The following is a 20,945-nucleotide window of genomic DNA, read 5'->3' as shown; positions in this document are numbered from 1 at the left end:
AGACCTAAATGCAGGCACACTCACCAAAAAAACTCAAACAAAAAATTAGATATATTTAGTGTAATTAAATCCACTTTTAATGTACGTGTCCTTTTATTTAAAGTACAACAATTTTTCTGAATGTATTTTCCTGTCGATACTTATATATACAATGCATGGCAGAATTGTTATATACTGCCACAGGAAGGCATGCCTTCTTATGGTGTTGAGCATAGATACTTCCTGAAAAAAGAAAAGCGACAAAAATGGGCACCACTAGGTTAAAGCGAATTCTGGTTTGTTTATGTTACTAGATCATATAAAAAGTCTGTATACAAATGGTATTGAAAATTATATTGAAAGACCTTGGCTCAGAAGATGATTTCATGATTCTTTGGAGGATGGTACAGTTTCAGCAGTAGCTGAAAGAAGCATTAGCTTTTGGTGATACAGTGTTTTGAGAAGTCCATGTGAGAGTGTTTTCCTGTATTTTTTGTTTATTTTTTAATAGGCAGCTTATATTCCCTGGTCATTGCATTTCTGGTTGTGATTCACAATGCTGTCCAAATGTCAGATTTATCTTGCGGAAGTGAAGTGCTACTGACCTTGTGTTTATAGTTCATAAAACTTTAGCTATCATTCGTTTATATATGCGGCATTTTATCTTAATTTCATGCAATGTGTGGGCAGAAATATATAAATTTTATATGAGGTGACCATTCATTAGTACACATACTTGTCAGTTTTAATAAAGCATGACTGTTGTAATTCAGTATAATCTGTGCAGTCTACATGGCGTAAAAACCTCAAGCAAAATTTTGCATCCCAAAGTAAACATGAGTGAAAAAATAGACGTCGATAAAATTTTTCCCATGCTATTTTAAAAATAATTAACAGTTGGAACTGGCTGTTCTTTAGCAAAGTTTAAGTTCAACTTCCATAACTTGAATAGATTGCAATTTTAAAAATATTTTTCTTCAAACCCAGCCTTTCACATTTACAGTACTCTCACATTTATATATTACTGCACATTCATATAGCATGGATAATAGTATTTTTTTTAAACAGGTTTTATACATGGATTCTCAATGTTTATGTATGTTTAGACTCTGAGGGTGACCTGTTCATTTCTAGTGGCAAATTAAATATCTTTTTAATTGTTAAAAAATGAAACTTTTTTCCATATATTAAAAAAGAAAGTGTTTTTAACTCAGCACAATATTATGTCATAAAATATTCATTATCCTAGATCTATACTGAATATAAGTTTTCAATATAAGCCCAGTCCAAAATGACATGATACTTTTTTTTTCCCCCCAAACAATTATAGTTGGATGGACTTATATGCATACTGTAGATGATACTTATATTCAGTAGATCTATACTGCATATAAGTTTTCAAAGCCCAGTTCAAAACGAGATGATACTTTTTTTTCCCCCCAAAACAATTATAGTTGGATGGACTTATATGCATACTGTAGATGATACTTTCCTCTTGAGCATTACTAGAAAATGGACTTGCACACTCTGATTTATGAGCTGTTTGAGTTTTCCTTCCACTTGTGAAGTTTCTGCAAAATCCTATTTAAGTGTGATTAATCTAAGTACGTTTGCATCACTTCTCTAAACTGTCTGTTTCTGTTAAGGAACTAAGTACTTGGCATTCTGCTGGAATTTATATGAAAATGCTATCCGAGCAGGCTGCTAGTATCAAAGCAAATTTCAAGTCAGGATTTCTGCTTGTTCTTCCTTAAGTACCTGTTGGAGAGGGATGTGTAAGCTCTGGTTCTGACTCTTTGAACAGAAGAGCCTTTCAGATTGCCTGTTTGTATGTGGTAATCCTGTAAAACTTCAACTTAATTCAAACATTTTTTCCCTACCCAGTGCCATCTACACCATCTATCGCCATATATCCTCATGAGCTTGAGTTTTTCTTTTTTTTTTTTTTTTTAAAGCTCTGAAACAGGCTGTTTCATACCTCGCTGGGCAGAGTGGGGTGTCTTATTCTCCACTGACCGTAATCCATGAGCCTGCCTTATGGTTTTGACCTGCTGTAAATAATGCTGCCTTTGAAAAATCTCTGTTTGGTGAGGAGCCTGAACTCACGATGCCAACTGCTGTCTTAATCCAGTTGTTTGTTGTAGGGATGGCACCAGGTGTATCTGAAGCATGTAAAGCCCAGTCACACTGGTGATGGCTCTATCTGGCGTTGCTAGGGAGTGCAGAGGGAAGGCGATTACACCACTGACATTACACATCCAGTGCTGATGCTTGGACTGTGGTTTGCAGTAATCTAGCAGCAATGTAGAGACATGCACAAGTTTTAAGTGCTCTGAATTTGTATCTAAGTTAGACACCACGAGTAGCTTAATGTAAGGAATGATACTATCTGTCTGACTTAATGTTAAACACCAGGCACTCTTACAGGTTATTTTGGTAGATATTACCTGCCTGTCCTGGTTTTATATTGCTGTCCTTCATGGAATCTGAGTGGTTTCTCAACTGAAAACAAACTCTCAGGAGTAATAGTCAGGCATACGTGTTAAATGCTGAGTATGACAAATACAATATAATAGGTCTGTGAATATTCTAGCAGTTAAATCTGTTGATGCAGCTCGTATCCATCCATAGCTTTTCCTCCCTCTGTGTAATGACTGGCTGGTTGCTCTGACTGAGGTAAATCTTAGTCAACTTGGTAAATAGACAGTCATGCATGCATCTGACTTTATTATGATTGTCACACTTACTTGCAAATTTAATTGGTAAAAAAAATTCTCCAAACTTTAGAAGAAACCTGCTTTTTTGTTAATCAACTTCTCTGTAATTCCTAATGTACATTTCTCTCATACTGTGATTGTATCTGTAGCTGTACTAAGACAGTACAAATAATTAACTCTTATTTGTTTATTATTTCTGTTTCTGTTGTGTTCTGCATGTGTTGTTCATATGCTAGGGAAAGTCACAGAAAAAAATAATGCTTAGACAAAAATACCTTATAATTCACCTTTGCATTACTCTTTAGATATTGGGACTACAGAGCAAAGATTAAACCAAACCATAGAGTTCGTATTGTGTCTACATAAAGGACTAAGATGTAAAAGAATGCCTTTACATTATTAAAGAAAATAGGAGGCAAAGTATAGTTGGTGTGGTTTGGTAATAAAGGACTAAGCTGGGCTGCTGGGTTTTGTTCTTGACTAAATTTTTAACCCAGCCAGATATTGCTGTCACTGAAATCTGAAAGGAAGTTTGAACCCTTCAGACTGACTGACTGTAGGCAAGTTACCTAACATTTCCTGTGCCTTTTATTTTTACCAAAAAATGTGAAAGCTTTTAGGACAAAACATAGAGTGTGAGAAGTGCTGAATGATTTTGGATGTCTTGTTTCTTGGTTGCCCAAGATAAGGCTTGCTAAAATGTCCTTGGTTTCCCAAGGTAGAAATTTATTGCTGTGAAACCTATGCCTGTTTAAAGTAGATTCAGAAAAGGCAGCATATCCAGTCCACTTGCTAGTTTTGAAAAACTTTTGTAATGGGCGGATGTTCGTAAAAGTGTAAAAGATACTGTTCAAGTGCAGATTCCCATCATTAGCTCTTGGCGCCTAGAACAACTCAAAATTATGTTGGACTTTTTAACTGTGTGATTATAACAGTGAATTAAGTTATACGAGTAAAGGAATATCGGATATCTTTATATCATCAGGTATTCTACAGCATATAGGAGTAAGTGATTTTTATATTCACAGTTGAAAACTGTTGTTTATTACAGGGCACATTAGTACTAGAGGTACATTCTTCCTTTAGATCTACAGATAATATACAATGTTTTAGGTGTATTAACCATTTTTCAGCCCTTAATGCTTGCTAACACTTGGGTCCCTCCAGTTTGTATTTGTCTTTATATTGTTTGTAAGCAGGTCCTTAAAACAACTCTCTTAGAAACAGCAGCCTCTGATAAATAATAAATAATACTCAGTAATAAAATGAGTAGATTGCTTACATTTTAAGTTAACAATAGCTTTTTTCTCTCTCTGTAATCTCTCATCAGTGATAGATTGAAAGATTTGCTGCCAAATGAGTTCAAAATCTAGAAGCTTTCCACTTGCTCAAAGAGGTGTGGATATAATCTATAAAATCCAACATGCCTTTGCTCAAATTTTAAAAGATTTGTCTTTAGCAAACAGGAGTCAAATGCTGGAAGTGATCACCCCACCAGATGTAGGTTTGTCTCTCTTCCTCCCACTAGACTATTTTCCATTTGGACATGCATCAGTGTAAATATCAAAACAAAAAACCCTGTGTTTTACAGAAGAATGTGGCCTTTATTGTAAAATGAGTTACCATATTCCTTCAGCAATTCCAAATATTGTTGGATTTATAATTTTTACATTTCCAAACAGTAAGTTTATTTTTTTAGCAGGTTTAGTTTATGCCGTTTGCAAGCCAAGCGATTTCTCAAAACATACAATGTGCTTAGTGGCATGAACAGCAAATGAGGGTTTAAGATGATGAAGATTAAGGAAATCTATTACACTTCCTTTTAGTAATCTGAAATTACTTTGAAATGAATCATTAGCAATGAGCTTAACAAAGGTATAAAAATACTGTGCTAGCACTGTGCTAATAAAAAGACTGTCAGTATCTTTATTTTATAATAATCTTGAAATAAAAATGCTGTTTAGAAGACACTAATAAAACAGGCAAATATGGATAATTTACAAATTACTATTATAGCAGTTATTTTAAAAATAAAGTGAACATGGATGATCTAAAATAATTCGGTTCCATTTTAGTTTCATTTTACGGTCAATGCCAGTATTAGATTTTCTGCAAGATGACATTGCTTGCCTTTGTGTCAAGTAGGATTGTCTTTGCTGTGAAGATAACCAGCAGACAGATCTACTCTGTAAGCACTGCACTAGTGTGCAAAAACAGTGTCTGGTCCGCATGCAATTTTTTAGCAGGGATGTGACTTTTGCCCTCTTGCTTTAGTCTTCCTTCTGCCTCCTATTGCCCATCATCTATCTAAAGCTAACTAGGCTAGCAAGAACTGTGTTTTCCAAAGTACTTGCAGCTCCCATAGCAGGAGGTTTGGCCCATGCTGGTTTCTGTTAGCCAGAGTGCACCCCGCCTGCCTCTGCCCAGCTTGTCTGTGGCAGCAGGACAGCACAATGCTGACGTGGCCTTCTGGGCCACATCTGTAATAAACATGATCTTTTTTCCTTATAACTACAGAACATTAAAACCTGAGCGAATTATTATGATTGTGTCATAAAACATAGCTTAACTTTGTAACTGAGCAAGCAGGAGTCTTAGATGTCTCCTGTACCCACAGGTTATATTGCCTTTGTATAACTGGCTGAGAGTCCTGCCTTTCCGCCTGCCCAGCTATGGATATAAAAGGACGTGATGTAGCTTCTTCTCACATTAATAGAATCCCCTGTCATGCATGAGATTTCCTGCCCCATGTAGCATTTTTGCTCATGATGAAGGTAAACTGTCCTTCCTTTCTGAAGACCAAATGGAATTTTTAAAGCTTTGGTACTGTGAGATGCTGCTGTTCAGCACTTACCCTGCATTCCCAGCATGTCCAAGCCAGCCTCTCTTTCATGTATCATTCTGGCTTTTTTTGTTGTTATTGCCCTTTTCCCCTCCTGGACATGGATATCTAAATTGGTTTTTCAGAAATCGGTCTCCTGCATTGTAATGGTGTATTATAAGATAATGATTGTTTTCTTTCAACTTTTTGTAATATTTAATTAAGGATTCAAAAGGATCTTTTTCTTTGTGTTGATTCTTGCTTATAGGGGAAAAAAAGTCCCTCAGGAGAACTACTAAATTATTTCTTTGTAAGGCAGGCTTGTGAGGCTTTGTTTCCACCAGATTAGCTGAAATACATGCTGTCTGTTCACTTAAGTCGCAAAGGCCCTGATTCTATGAAATGAACTGTTAAGTTCAGTGGAATGACTTCTGCCCAAAGTTATTCAATTTTGCAATAATTCATGCTGGTACAGTTTGAAGCTGGTAGACATAGTAGTTTCTAGAGTCATCTAATTTTTCTGCATTCCACTGACATGAACTCAGAATCTTGCAAAATGCTGAACTTCTCATGTTACGGGTATGTCCCGAGGTTTTCATAGTAGACCTTTATGTCCAGTATGTGTTCTGTAAGTCCAGGGAAAAAATGCTTAACTAGTTCACGACTGAAGAATTTTATTTGCTGAGCCCAATTTTCAGGTATCTTAACATAAATGTATGTATTCCTAAAATGATCTTCCACTTTCACAGTAGCACAAATTGCATGGATAAGGTAACAGTTTATAGTAAACTGACGATATTAGTATTACATCTAAAGTTCATTTCTGAAGCTAGAAATGTATGTTATGTTTGCTAAACTGTATGTTTCCTTGGCTAAACTTTTGCCTAGTGAATGTACCAGCCTTCTTTTCTCTGCAGTAATGCTGTTCTGCTTTGCACAGGTTGAAAAAGTTGAAGATCTGTCCCCTGAAATGGAAATCCCTGAAACTTTTTATGTAGCCAAGCCTATTTGGTTCATATTCCAAAGGATGATGGAATATGATCTACTGTTTGGGTGCATGAAAGCTGATTAAAATTGCATCTTAATGGATTTATTCTGAATGCTGCTTCTGAAAGGTGAAAGCACAGAAATGAAGATCTTTTCGTTATAGAGAATGGGTGGCAAGGATTTACATTTGACAAAACTTTCATGTTATCTCAGACCTGATCATGGAAACAGCCCTCCTCCTAAAGGGAGAGAGGGAGTTAATATGGCAGCATTTTTTCTGTATCTGATGAATCTTTGATTAATGCTTCACTGGTATTTATTATCATCATAAAGCTGTTATGAAATAGAAACTGTTAAATCAATTTTCAGAAGGAAAATCTTCAACAAAGCCACAAAAGTATCCTGTGACAGCGCAAAGTCTTGAGGGGCTTCTCAAATCTTAGGCTGATGTGTTAACTGCTGGATCTTCCTTTCTGAAGCAAATGTGGTTTGAGTTGATTTTATTCTCTGTTTTAGATATTATGGAAAAAGTAAATCCTAAATAGTCACGTTAAATATTTTTACAGAGGAAAAATATCCCTATAGGAAGCACTGATGAGCTTCCCAATAAATACTACTTTCATAAATGACCTAACCTTTGTTTCATTTTAGTCATGTCCTATGAGAAGTAAACAGGGTAATGTTCAACTAGTGCATTATTTAGAGATTTTTGGAGCACATTTTGAAAGCCTCATACAGAGCTTTGTCCACAGGATTCCCATTAAACACAATGGGAACTGCGTGGCTAAAATCCTGCAGGGCCGGTTGAAAATGTATCCCGTGCTGTGCTGAAGATAGATGATTAAAGAATGAGTGCTTGAACAGGGAGGAGGGAGTGATGTTGTGATTCTCCATTTAGGGCTGCAGTTATACTAAAAATCCTTCTCTAAACCCTTCTTAAATTATCTTCTGTTGGAAGTCCTAGCTAATAGCTCTCCTGTTTCTGCAAAAGAAATACCAATACGTTACAAATAATTAAAATAAACATTTGTACCTTAGAGATGTCTAGATGTCCTTTCACTTCTCTTCTATTTACGTTTACCTTTTTTATTGCTGTTCCACTTTATTCTTTCTCTGTTTTCTTAGATCTTGCTTACATTTTCATGTCCTTTTTTATTCTTCTCCTCAAAGTTCCCTTACATGTTTTATGCTACTGTTGCCTTTATTTCTGGGCCTCACATCTTGTGCTGTTCTCTTCCTCTCCATTCTCTCCTTAAGATGCTTTCTCAAAATTTTTTTCCTCTGCTTTCCTTCTCTGTTTATCAGTATTTCATTCCTCTCTCTTCTCCTAATCCAACTCATAGTTTGTCCAGTTGCTCTACTTTGTGGGCCAAAGTAAGGGGATATGCCTTTCCAGACTCCTTTACTCTCCCCTCTATTCCTTTTGTTTTCCGTGTTGATAGCTGGCCATCTCTCCAAAGTGTCCTTTCCTCTTCTCACCAGATTTCTGGCGTCATACAGCTTACCTCCTGAACCTACGAGCTGAGAGAGATTTCAGACACCGTGTCCGATACAGGGGCAACATTCTGCATGACTTCAGCAAGGGGAAAATGGGAACAGGCAGTAGTGGAAGCACTATGCAGCAAAGAGCCACTGCTCTTTCTGTGTATTTCAGTGCAAATCCTACATACAGAAACATTCCCCTGCTTTTATTCAGTTTGTCTCCAGGATAATGCACTTTAAAGAGATGGGCTTCAATAGTGACAAATCTGGCATTTTGAGCCTGTGTATTCTGGTGTGGTTTTTTCCTGTTGTTACTTCATGCAATGGATAACGGCTGTGACGGAGTAATGTGTTCAGAAAGATATGGGGAGTGCTTTAAGGTGCTTAACATAGAGGCGTGAAAGTGTACCTGCCTTTTTCTTTTTTTTTTTTTTTTAATGCAGCTGTTTTTTCTTTCTTCTTGCATCTCATTTGCACCTTGATATTCTTCTTCCCTTCTTTTTCTTATCTTCTATTGCTTTTGATAGGCTTGCACACATACAGAAAGGGAGAACATTAAAAGTTATTAATGACAAAATATATCTAGATCCTTCTTGATTTTTTTTTGTGACCAGTTCACAAATAGTTTAATTCAGCCCTTCTTGTTTGTTGGCATCAAAGCTGATGATGCTGTATATGACGCTATTCCAGCACTCTTCTGTGTGCATTGTCATGTATTTTTATTGCCTCATTATCAACTGGTTGGTTGTAGAAGAGCTGTCAATATAATTTTAGAGAGACTACCACTACCTAATGATACAGGTAATTAAGCCCTTGGAGACCATTATTCTAACTATATATTACTTGTTTAGGCCATTTTGCTGTGCTGCTAGGGTTTGGAAATCTACAACCAGTAAGCTTTCATTCTTATGTCTCCGACACGACTTGTTTTTGTGGTTGTTTTCTAACCACCTGAAATTTAAAACTGGAAGAGTAATTACTTCTACCTCTTAGGTTTCTTTGGTAGTAGATATGCATTGCTGTTTACTGAATCTGTTCTCCAGAAGGGTAAGCTCCTTTTGAGCTGGGCACCATTAGAATAGGAAACTGTGTTCCAGGGCAGTGCTACAGGAAACCTGCACGGAAGGAGGCATTCTTCAGGCTCAGGAGAAGATCCTTGGCATTCACTATCCTGGCAGACATTCCCGATCTACTTTGGGGAAAAACACATGGAGGCATTTCATTTATATATTTTTCATTCCATAAGCTGGTAATTTGGAGGCTAATGTGGAGGGTTTGTCGTGTGAAAAGGTCCTAGTCACACAGAGAGGGCATCAGGGCATCACCTGTTTATGAAGGATACAGAGAAAACACTTGATCATAGCTGATCAGTCAAGAACTGTCTCATACCCTCAGTTTGTGAATGTCTATTTGAACGTCCAAAGCAAGCTCTCTGCTGAGGAGAAAAAGGAAAGACAAATTCTAGATATACCTACAGCAGCACATTATCCCCCTTAGGAATTAAAATATTATCATAGCACTATTTGTAGCACAGACATCACTTGGAATATTCCTACACATTTCATCCATCTTTGCTGATCTTACATGTAGAGGCTTTCAGAAAGTCACGCCTGAGCTGAAAATCTCCATTTTTTTCTTTTCTTATTGTAGTCTTTACGAGCTGAAATTTGGAAAGGCTGAAGTCCAGAAAGTCAAAAGAAATTATATTTATTAAGACTCCATGTTGTCTTTAAAAGTACTTTTAAGCGAATCTCATGGTTGGGAACCAGAGTCATTGTTTCTTGCTGTTCTGTTGATTCTTGCTGTTTTTTGTATTTGAGAACATCTAAGGTGACCCATTTTGAGGGATCTAAGTTCAAAGTGGGAAACTTTCCTGTCATACTTGAGTCCTGTGTAGTTATATTTGCAGGAGTTTGGCCTTTGGGCCTTTACAGTTGGCTGTACATTGTCAGGAAAGTGCTGGTACTGTCTTGTGAATTTGATTTTTGATGTAAGATTTAGGTTATTGAACCAAACCAGGGTGGTTTCTTGAATATTTATTTATTTAGAGTCCCATTAGCTCCATTAGTAGTTAGGTTTTTTAAGGCATTAAATTCACAAATAACATTTTAAGGGAAAAAGAATGCAAGAATTTAATAAACTTTGCAGTCTTTGCCTCTTAAGACATCAGGGCATGTTGTATGGTGTTCAATATAATGAAACTTCGTGAACTTTAATGGTATGCATACTTAGTAGTCACTTAACCAAAAGAATTATATGTCTTTCTGTACAGCAATAATATGCATGCTCACTAGCCACTTAATCAGAAGAATTATATATTTTAAGTGTTTTGCATGTAAGTGTTTGACTGGCGAGTCAGAGAGGCTGAAAACAAATCATGATAGTTTCTGCTGAAGAAAAAAAAAGGTCCCTCCTCTTTTTAGCTTTCTTCCAGCTGCTGTCTGTACTATGGACAGCACAGGTGGGTGTCTACCACAGCACTTCGCAGTCTGAGCCTGAAAGCTTCACGATGGGCTGTGTAGCGTGAAAATGCATAAAAACAGCTTGTTTGCATTGTGGAAGGTTCTGCAAATGCTCGTTGATGACAGACCTCATTTTCATCTTGCATTTCTCTTGTACCTACTTCAACCGCACAAAAGCTGCCTCCCTCCACATAGCATCTTTGCTGTTCATGGAAAACATGTAGAAATTTATGTAGCTATGTCAGGGTGGTCTTGGTACCACCTTGAAGCTGTGACTTAGAATTGAACAAGAGCTTTTTAGTTTTGAGTGGCTTTATATTCCCGTTAAGTAACTTAAAGCAATAGTGGTTTGTCTGTGTCAGGATGCTTATATGCAAAATTAAATATGTGTATTTGGAGGAGCTGGTAGATGTATCTATCCATCTATCTATATATTTGCAAGTATGGAAAAACAAATAGTTGTTTAAAATGTAGAAAACAAGAAAAAAAGTAAAAAATCCATTATTTGAAACTGGAAATATTTGCAGTCTGATTGTGTAGTTGTCTGTAATTTTTCTGATGCTTTTAGTTATGCTGAATGAAACACTGTGACTATTTCTGGTGCCTCCAGCATGAACAGAGTTTGAATTTAGGAGCATATGTTTAAGCTGACACGAGAATTAGCTTTCTGTATGTGTTTGGTTCTATCTACTTAAAGAAAATATCTCATGTCCTAAAGTCCCAAATGTGTTACTGGGGAATTGTAGGAGGGACAGTCCTACCATTTGAAAAATCCTTTCAATTGCTGGTGAGAAGCTTTTCCGTGAGGCTTAGTCTTGGATTGTTTTTTGTTTAATCCTCCATGCCTGTAACTTACAAAATCATATACGAGGCAGGTTATGGCATTTGTCTATCTGTCAACACAGAAATAAACATTACCACTGGTTTCTATTGCAGTTCAGAAACTTTTTGCTGTAGGTATAAGTTTGATGAGTGAAATCTGTACGGCTGAAAGAGACAATGGAAACATTTCCAACATTTCCTGGCTCAGATGGTAGTTAGAGCAGTTTCAGAGAAATGTCAGGTCTGCCGTTGTGTGATAACAGAATTCAGACTAGTGTGGGAGCAGTGATATGCCAATGCTGAGGTCTTTCAAAATCCTACCCTACTGCTCTGAGGCTCAAGGCACATACATTATTTTAAGGATACACTGAAAATTTCCAGTGGGTTCAATGGTCAATGGTTCAACTAAGTAAATGTTGTGCTCAGTCTTTCAATTCTGTGTAATTTTCAAGTGGTGGTATCGTCTAGCAGACAGAGCACCTGATTAGGTCGTCCACTCAAAAGAAGGATCCTTCTCCACTTGTGTAAATAGAGCTTGGGACGTGTTTCATTCCAGCACGGCCTTGTGATAGTCGCCCTCATCATGCACAAGATATTTTATGTGCTACTCTTCTTTAGATAGAGTTATATATAGTTAGATAGATATTCTTTAGTCAGAATTTTATATATATAGTTAGATAGATATTCTTTAGATAGAGTCCCTTCAGGCAACAGTTTGAGTATGCTTTCAGTATGTTTTTAAGAGGGTTTAGCATGAGTATGTGAAAAGAGCATGGCTTGTGCAGCTTGGATTTGCCACTAGCGAATGCCACAGGGTTGAACTGGCTGCTCAGAGCCTGTGGTGGGGAAAGGGCCGTGATGGTGCTGCAGGAGGAGAATTTGCCTTGGTATTTCTGGATTGATAAGCACCTGTACTGATGAACAGAAAGAATAAACATAAATTATACATTATATGTGTATCTTTCTGTTGCTATTATAAAGGATATTATTACTTTATTTTCCAACTGAAGTATTAAGGATGGATATTGTGCATTCTGTAGGGTTTACCCAGCACACTGCTATAAGGCATGTACCAATGTTGTATCCTAAGCAGAACTGAAAATGCAGAGAAAACCCCTTGGGGTTTAAAGCCTCAGCATTTCCCATCTGTCAGTTCTCTTTTAAGTTTATCACATATCTGTTTTCTCTTCTCTCTTTGCTTTTTTTAATCCATTTTCAATATCTAAATTCTTTGGAGAAGCTTGTGTCTGTCTCCTGGCTACCTACCCACTTGAAGCAATGGCCTAACAGCATGCCGCAGGGTCTCCGCAGTAGGCGCGCTGAGAACAGCAGGCATGGACACAGCCCCGGGAAGGAGAGGCCGCTTCATCCTGGGGATCACCATGGCTCGCGGAGAAGAGCAGAGGGTCTCAAGGCTGTCGGTGTGGCTGGCAGGTCGCTGCATAGTCTGGAGATGAGCCTACAGATCAGGAGGAGAGCTGAGGCGAGCAGGCAGCCGTGTCTAGAGCTAACAGAAATCCTTGGGGCCAGAGGGGAGTAAGCAGAGTCTGCAGTTCAGAGAGCCATTAATTTAACTGAAACCAGGTAGAAGGAAAGACACTCCTGCAAGGATGCAGTGAACAGGAACTGCTGTTTGATGAGCTTTTTTTGTTTCTGTTATGTCTTGTAAAGCTACTTTGATATTTTCCCTGTTTAAAAAAATCTGGTGCTTAATCTAAAATCTGGATTTTTTATTTGTTCGGGGGGGGAGGGTGTTGTGTGTGTTTGTTTACTTTGAAGCCTTTTGGTAGTTTGAGGAACCCACTGTAAGCAGAAAGTCTAACCTGATCCATTGCAGAGCTTTGAATGCAGTGGTGAGGGAAGTGAGATGCAGGTAATCCCAAACCTGAAGTTTGAAACTATGTATGAGTAAGCAAACAAATCTATCTGAGAGCTGAGTCAGAGAGAAGCTTTTTGTTTGGTTGGATTGTGGGTTTGGAGAGAGAGCTGGAAGGCTTGGACAGAGGGACAGAAGTCTGCCACCAAAGCCAGACAGATGGCAGTCTCCAAAGAGACAACCGAAGTCCAGCTGGCAAAAATACCAGCTGGTTCACAGGTGAGCCAAGAGCTGAAAGAACTGAGAAACCACATGGGAACCTGTTCCTTTGTCTGTGATCAGGTGGTAGGGAGGGGTCAGACAGCTCAAAGAGCTGAAACCCAGGCCGTATCTCCAGGGAAGCTATAACTAAAAATAGAAGTCAGGAGACTTAAGCTCGAGACTGCCGAGGAGAGAGGCAGGAAGCTTCACTGTCTCACAGATAGGAGGTGGAAGAAAATACCTACCTGAGAATTTTGATTACACAGAAGTTAAGCTAAAGATGGAGGAAGATCTGTTATTGATATTTTTCTCTAAGACTTTAAAAAGAGTCCTGCACCTGTGGCACGGCATGAGGAGAAGGAAAAAGCTGAAATACAAACCTCAACTGCTGCAGTAAGATTCTATAGAAACCTTTGGACACGTCTCTGTAAGACTGTGAGTCAGTATCAAGTTGAAGGAATTCTTGTGATGTGCATTTGAAATAACCACTGAGTACTGTCACCTCCGCTTGAGGGTGATGAAAAGGGAAGGTGATAGCACCTAGCTGGTGCCAGCCTGTGGAAATCTTGAAGGAAGTAGGTCAAGGGAGAACGGGTTGAAACTGTCATGCACCTTCTAGAGCTGGAACAACTGTGTGCTACCTGTCCCTTGGAGGGAGAATCGTAAAAAGGGCAGTGTGGGACGTGGCTGACCAGAGCATGGGCTATAGGAGTGTTTCTTCCCTGTGCTCCAAGGGGAATCAAAGATCAGGATATATGGGAAGGATTTTTTTCCAGGAAAACTTGCTCTGTGAAGGAAAGATTTTAGATCTGAGGAGATCAAAACCCTTTAAGGGATATGCTACAAAGAACCAGAGAAGAGAATGGGTTTCCTCTGCAGTGAGACAGGGCATAAAGGCATGTGCTACACAGTGGAGAGGTTGGTCAGAGAACATCCTCTTCATATGTGAAATTACTGTGGCAAACTGTGAGAGACCCCTCTCTCAAGGAAGGGAATCAATAAACCTAGCTGAAAGGGGTCTGAAAGACCATTTTGGGAAGTGGGAAATATATGGGGAAGGTTCTGCAGAGTTAGGGGGCTGAGAGAAGTCTTGTACCTCCTTGAATTAGTGTATTTGAGGGAAGACTAATTCCTGTCTGGTCTTAAAATCTGTTCCTGAGGAGGACCCCAACCAACATAACAGCCTGTGGCTTTGGTCCACTTGAAATGGCAGAACTGCGAGAGGCACAAAGCAGGCAGGTTTTCTGACCATGTCCCAGCATTGCTGGGGGATGGCAGAAAGGAGGTGCTTGTTTATGAAGGTGATGGTCCTGAGAAAACTGAGAGGAAAGTCGGGAACTTAACTGCCTAGCAGTGATGCATCAACCCCAGCAGGGTCTGTCTTGCCTGGCCTGGTTGAAACTGTGCTCTGGTGCATGCCGTGAGTTGCAGCAGCGGGGCCAGGCAGGAGATGGAGGCAGCAGAGCTGTCAGAAACATAACATCAAGAAGCTTTAAAAGCAAGTCTCCTACAGCTCAGTGGGTCCTTGGAGGCAGGTCCTGGCTTCCAGGCAAGATTTGAGTTGCAGCAAAAATACAGAGGAAGCTTCCTTCTGCCATCTTGGACACCTGAGCATCTGTGCCCTATGTGCTGCTCCCTGGGCAGGGAATGATGTGTCCTCCTTTCCAGAGATTCCTCTGGCCCCCTTGCCCAGAAACACACACAGAAACAAAGCCAAAATAAATAACTGTACATTGCAGTTGAATTGATTTCCTGGTATTCTCTCAACAGCACAGGACAAATTACGTTTTTTAAATGTAGGAATGACTGATTTTGTTTCAGAAGGAATAGCAGCAAGGACCTGTGGATCATAAATTCAAGTCCTCAGCTCTCGACCCTGCTGTGAATTAATTTCTTAAACTGCTCAGCTCTGGCTTAAAACTGTTTAGGTTTCTCATCCTGTTACTCTACCTGGCAGGCTGTTCAGAGTCTCACTTTTTCAATGATTAAAAACATCCTAATTCCAGCCTAAATGTATTTGTAACCACTATATTCCCATCTTGTATTGTCAATCATTGGCCTTAGGTTGATGCAGTTTTCTTCCCATTTTACTTTTTCTCACTGTTTCTTTTGTGGAAGTTATACCTATGTAAGCCCTTGGTCTCTTAAGTTGAGCAAGATAAGTTGTTTAGTCTCTTCTCATGACACAGACTCTCAATTCCTCTAAACAACCTCAGAGCTGTCTCTTCACCGAATCCTCTCTGAATGAGCTGCTCCTGAACACTGGTGATTGTAATTGCAGATAATATTCCAGATGAAACCTTGACAGTGCTTTCCACAGTAGCATTAATATTTTATGTTCCTTAAACTCTTATATTCCCTGAACAGATTCTGATTTCAGAGTGCCTCATTTCTTCTTCAGTTTTATGCTTTGAGAAATTTATTGTAAGGTTTGGACTGGTGGAGGACTGTTTCCCTACTCTAAACTGACATTTTCTCAAGAAACTTAAGAAGCTTCTATCAAACATGGGTTTCATTTATTTTTCCCCTAAAGAAAATACCTTTTTAAAAAAAGAAAAATTGAAAGGAACACTTCAGTTTTAAGAAAACTTCAATTTTCTATTCAAATAATGGATGTAACAAAAAATGTAACGGTACTAAGTGAGATGCTTCAGATGAATAGTCAGTAAAGAGAACACTAAAGAAAGGGAAAAATAAATGTTCTTAAATAGTGATTGAAGAATGTAGACTCAGGAATGGTGAGCTTTAGAGACTGTTTTTGCAGATTGTAACAGCTTGATAGTTATGTAAGATGCACAGAATCCTTGGCAAAACAGGTTTTTTAGCGTAGTCCAGCAAGCAGGCAGAATACACACGTGGGGGATAGCTATTCTAGATGTAATCGGCAAGTGCTTGATGTTGGAGTGGGTCCATCTAGGATATTAGAATCATAACCAAGAGAAGATAACCTTTCGTGGTTACCAGAAGGGGGAAAAATATAGGTCAATGTGTAGAAATAGGCTTTTGTAAAGCTCCTAATTTTCTGGTTCACTTCCAAAATTTACATGTCCTTTGAAAGCCTTGTTCAGGGAGCAAAACATAGGATTTCAAGTTAAGTTTATAGAGGCTCAACTATTCTTGCATTCTTTAAAAGAATTTGTACTAAATCCTTCTGGCATGTACTGTCACTGTGGACAGTATTATAGATCATAATATAACAATCGCTTTTCAATTAAGGTGCCATTAATTCATACTTCAAAGATTCTAATTTATAAGAAACAAATCTCGATTATTATCCTGTACCATGTTTGGTTAAGCAGTCCTTCCTAAAAATGGACAACTAGGGTGCTGGTGAAGAAGCAGCAGCTTATAAACTGCAAGAGCACTGGCCGTCAGAGCTTTGCAGTAAATTTGACTGTAAGCATATTTCACCTCCTTGTTTGACAGAAACTAGTTTTCTCTTCCTTTTTCAGATATTCCGTGGGTACCTAAAGCTTGTAAGATCCTCTCAGTGCCAGTTTTATAGTGACATGACCACACAGACAGTGTCTCTGTTATGCCTGCGGTTCAGCTTTATGGCTGTCAACTCTTACAAACTTTTACAATAGCTGCAAACAACAAAACAAAAAAAGTCTCAACTGTGTTTAACTGAGCTCTTCATCATGTTGCAAAGATTATTCTGTTGCATAGAAATCTGAGTGCTGATGGGAGGTGTTTCTAATTGCCACATGAAACTGTGTGTTCGCCAGTCCCTATAAGGCTGTTCGACAAGGTGGGCCTGTTGTCCAAAATAGACCATCTGAATTTGACTGAAGATGAAATGACCTATTGAATTCAAGAATTCTTCATAATTTTTCTGAGCTGGTTTAACTGATGATACTAATGTGCAACTAGGCTATATTTTCATTAATACTATTAAGCCTCAATTGAAAAACTCTGATTTTAGTGATAGTTGAATCTATTATTTTTCCCATTTTTGCTTGTTTGTTAGTTTGTAAGAACTTTATGGAGGACTAGAATTAGAACTGTGTATGCATATATAAACACAATAATTAAGTATCCTATTACATCATTAATTTAAAAATGAAATTATGAGCATATTAAGAAATGAAATCTTTCGGTGAGAACTGCACAGGAATTTATGTTATGAACCAAAACGATCTGTTCTTTTGTGTAAAAGGCATCTGATTAAAGTCAGCCTATGAGCAAAAATGGTTCCCATCTGCAACTAAAAACCTGCACCACTGTCTGCACTAGAGATTAGAGCTGGCTTGTTTTTATTCACATTTGGTCAACAGATGGTCCAACTATTCTGTGGGCATTCTGGCAATGTAGAAGTCTGCACATCAATGACAAAAAAACATCATATGAATAAGTAAAATGTCAGTGTTCATCTGAGTAGAATGAATACTCAGTGTTGGCTTCTCGAAAAGTAGCATAGCTGGATGAGTTGAAAGGGGAAAACTGAGCAAAACATCGTATTATTGCTAAATTAGCCAATACCATTCATTCTGATAAGACTGAAAGAACAGAAAGACTATGAGGCTTATATAAAAGATAATGTTATTGGCCTTTGGCCAGAGCAGTTAGCTAATATTTGCTGTCTCGATGGATTGTTACCTTAGAAATAAAAAAAAATTTGATATGCTGGGAATAATTCTTCTGCTCAATTGCATCTGCAAAGAATGGTACACAAAAGTCATGTTTCCCTAAACACAGCAGAAATAAACAACAGCAGGCAGTTTCTGGTCTGATATGCCTAGGAATACTGGTTCTTTTTTCAAGGTCACGGTTTTAATATACAGCATATCTGGCAATATGGCTTAAGGTATTCTTCTCTTTCTCTCCTGCCTTTGCGTCACTCACACACCTGTGCCACAGCAGTTTTCCCTTCTCCAGCCCCTGTTCCAGCTGGGTTGTTTTTCCAGCTATGTCAAGGGATTGGGACAGCTTAAAAGAAAAAGAACAGAAAACATGAAAGGGAGGATGAGAAGAACTGTTGCATCCGCACAGCTGAAGAAGAAGCTGTACAGGGTTGAGAATTTGGGTGAGGAGATGGGGAGTGGGGAGAAGCGTGAGGACCTTTGGCTGGAATTGGCACTCAGCATTTTTTGTTGTGAAACCCAGCATCTTTGTTGTCGATTCTCTGGCTTTTGATCGTTTTCCTCCTCTTACCCATACTCACAGAGCTGAAACCAGCTATAGTCCCAGACCCTTTATTTGTGGTCAGCCTCAGTGACATCTAAGCCCATGGGATTTAATTTCTGATCCACCTTGAATGGGACCAGTGTTTCATAAGTGGCTTCCGTTATTCCCAGCGGTCCTATTGTGCGAAGGAGCAGAACTCTTTATTCTGTTCAGCCTCCATTCAGGAGGGTTAGTGTTATTATCAGTTTTAACATGCTTGATGAATGCATGTAGATCAAAGACAACTTTTGATGGTGTCTATTAACACCTTCTAAAATGGAAGTGCAAACCTTCCTTCTTTCACTGATGGAACTGAAGTTGATTATGTTTTCATGAGATGGTAGTACCAGATTGTACCCTACACTTGCTTTTTACATCCCTTTGAAAGGGCAGAGAAGGGTGAACATGTTCAGCAGCTGTGCCTCTATAAACAGCTGTACTGGCACACACTGCTGCACCTATAACATAGAGAGTAAGTACTAGTAATGTATTTGACAGTCTGTCTAAATTGCACAAACCTGACAATTGGCTAGAAATACAGCAGTTTTTTTTTAATCTGACTGATTTTGTTCCTGAATGACAGTAATTTTATCATGGTGTTGGTTACACTGTCGACAATGTGATGTCTTTTGCACATATTTGTTTTTAGTTTTTGTAACTGAGCTCCAGTAGGATTTTAACAATACAACTAGTTACTGTGCATATTCAAAAGATAAAAGAGTGCCCTTAATGTGTTATTCATAACATGCAGTATGAGAACATTATAAGGCCAGGATTGTCTTTAAATATTAATTTCATGGTAGCCATGGATGCATTAGGCTCTTGTAAAGAACAAAAACACTGAATGCAACTTCTAAATTTTTTTCCATTCAGTTGACTTTTATAAATACTTTCATTCTCTAGAATGGAGGAGACAGTGAGAAATCTGCTACAGAGCCAAGGATCCCCAGGCCAGCATGGAGAAGGAACTGTCAATATCATCAAGGTATATCAGGTATTAGTGACTTATTACCTGTTTTCTTGTGATACAAAAGTTCTTTGAAACAGAAATTACACTACTGAGATAAATGTGTCTGGCATTGTTTCCTCTATTTGTTTATTAGTTATGAATACTTGTAAGTGGTGGTTGGTACCATCTACATTTTCCCAGGTGTTCTCTCACCAGAGTTTAAGGTTTTTCATTTTTATTGTCATTGTGTTATCTGCAGTTGTTGCTCCTTGCAGTAACAGGGGACAGAGAAACTAGTTTTGAAGACTTTATTAAAGCACTTAATATTTTAAGTAATATATTCCAGCATCTCTAGAAAACATAGATGCTTTTGACAACTTGACCTTCAGATTGTGATGGATAATTTTATTCACTCATATTCTTATTGGGTATGAGGCTTCCATATCAAGCTCCATAGTTTCTTATCGCTGGTTGTGGCAGGTGCATTTTATCAGGCTCACCTGGGGTAGAGAGAGTGTGTCTCAGGACAGAATTTACGAGAGCAAAGATTTTAGAGTTTTTTCAAAGGGAACCAGGTCTGTTTATGCTGTTCATAAGAAAGGAGAGTTTTACATTTTCCTAAAGTACTGCTGTATTCTGGAAGCAGTGAACCTGAGGTGGTGGAAAGCCTTTTTAAGTGTCTGGAAATAGGAATGAGGTACATCCCAGTTAATCAGATATTCTGCACATGAATTCTTAAAAAAAACCACTTAATGAAGTCAGTCCTATCCTGTATCTTTTTAAACAGAATAAGCATTCCTTATAAAGACATAAAATACTGAAATAAAATATTAAAATTTATACTAGGTAGTGATCCTTCAGATAAAACACTTTTCAAAAATTCTAGTTATATTAGTCCATTCTTACAACTGATGGATCAAAAATACAGCAATATAGCTAAACAAAAATGTATATTAAAGAGTATTTATCACTGTAATTAAATTTTCATTTTAAGCTTGGATTGAAGGGAAAAGAATCTTTTAGATTAACCTTCCAAAATAATCAATTTTTCTTGTTAAAATGATAGCCTGTAAAATTTAATTTCAGGACAAATTAAACTTTTTGTTGAAGTTATAATAGAACATTGTGATTTTAGAAACGGGTGATAAAAGCATCTATATTTTACTCACTACCCTTTTGGGATGCAAAAATGAAACTCTGTTCCCTCCTGTTGGTTCAGAGTTTAAATCCATACTTCCTGCTCATGCCTGCCACCATACAGTGGGTGTTCTGAAGTGGGCTTGGTGTCAGTCTATCCTTCGGGTGGATTACTTGTCTGTCTGTTTATAACAGACAGCTGGAATGATTTTATTATCTGCTTTTCTGTATGCTGTCTTACCGTGGAAACCACAGTAAGGTGGTACCACAATTAGGTTTTAGCTTCGAATTTTGTTTTTGCGCTCTCAACAAGAAAAGCAAAAAAGTACTTCAGTTTCTTTCCATC

At 38.1% G+C, this 20,945-nt stretch overlaps 1 protein-coding gene across 1 annotated transcript in view; it reads left to right on the top strand.

Annotated features, from left to right (window-relative positions):
* NCKAP5 (NCK associated protein 5) overlaps positions 1-20,945 on the top strand; it is a 407,543-nt gene that overhangs the window by 242,747 nt on the left and 143,851 nt on the right. Inside the window, exon 8 of the mRNA XM_050899634.1 lies at positions 19,417-19,507. Coding sequence (XP_050755591.1) covers positions 19,417-19,507 — 91 coding nt within the window. The remainder of the gene's footprint in view (positions 1-19,416; positions 19,508-20,945) is intronic.

Source organism: Gymnogyps californianus, chromosome 7, assembly GCF_018139145.2.
Source record: "Gymnogyps californianus isolate 813 chromosome 7, ASM1813914v2, whole genome shotgun sequence".
NCBI lineage: Eukaryota > Metazoa > Chordata > Aves > Accipitriformes > Cathartidae > Gymnogyps > Gymnogyps californianus.
The sequence above is the reverse complement of the archived record's forward strand: the minus strand, read 5'-3'. Positions and strand labels throughout refer to the sequence as shown.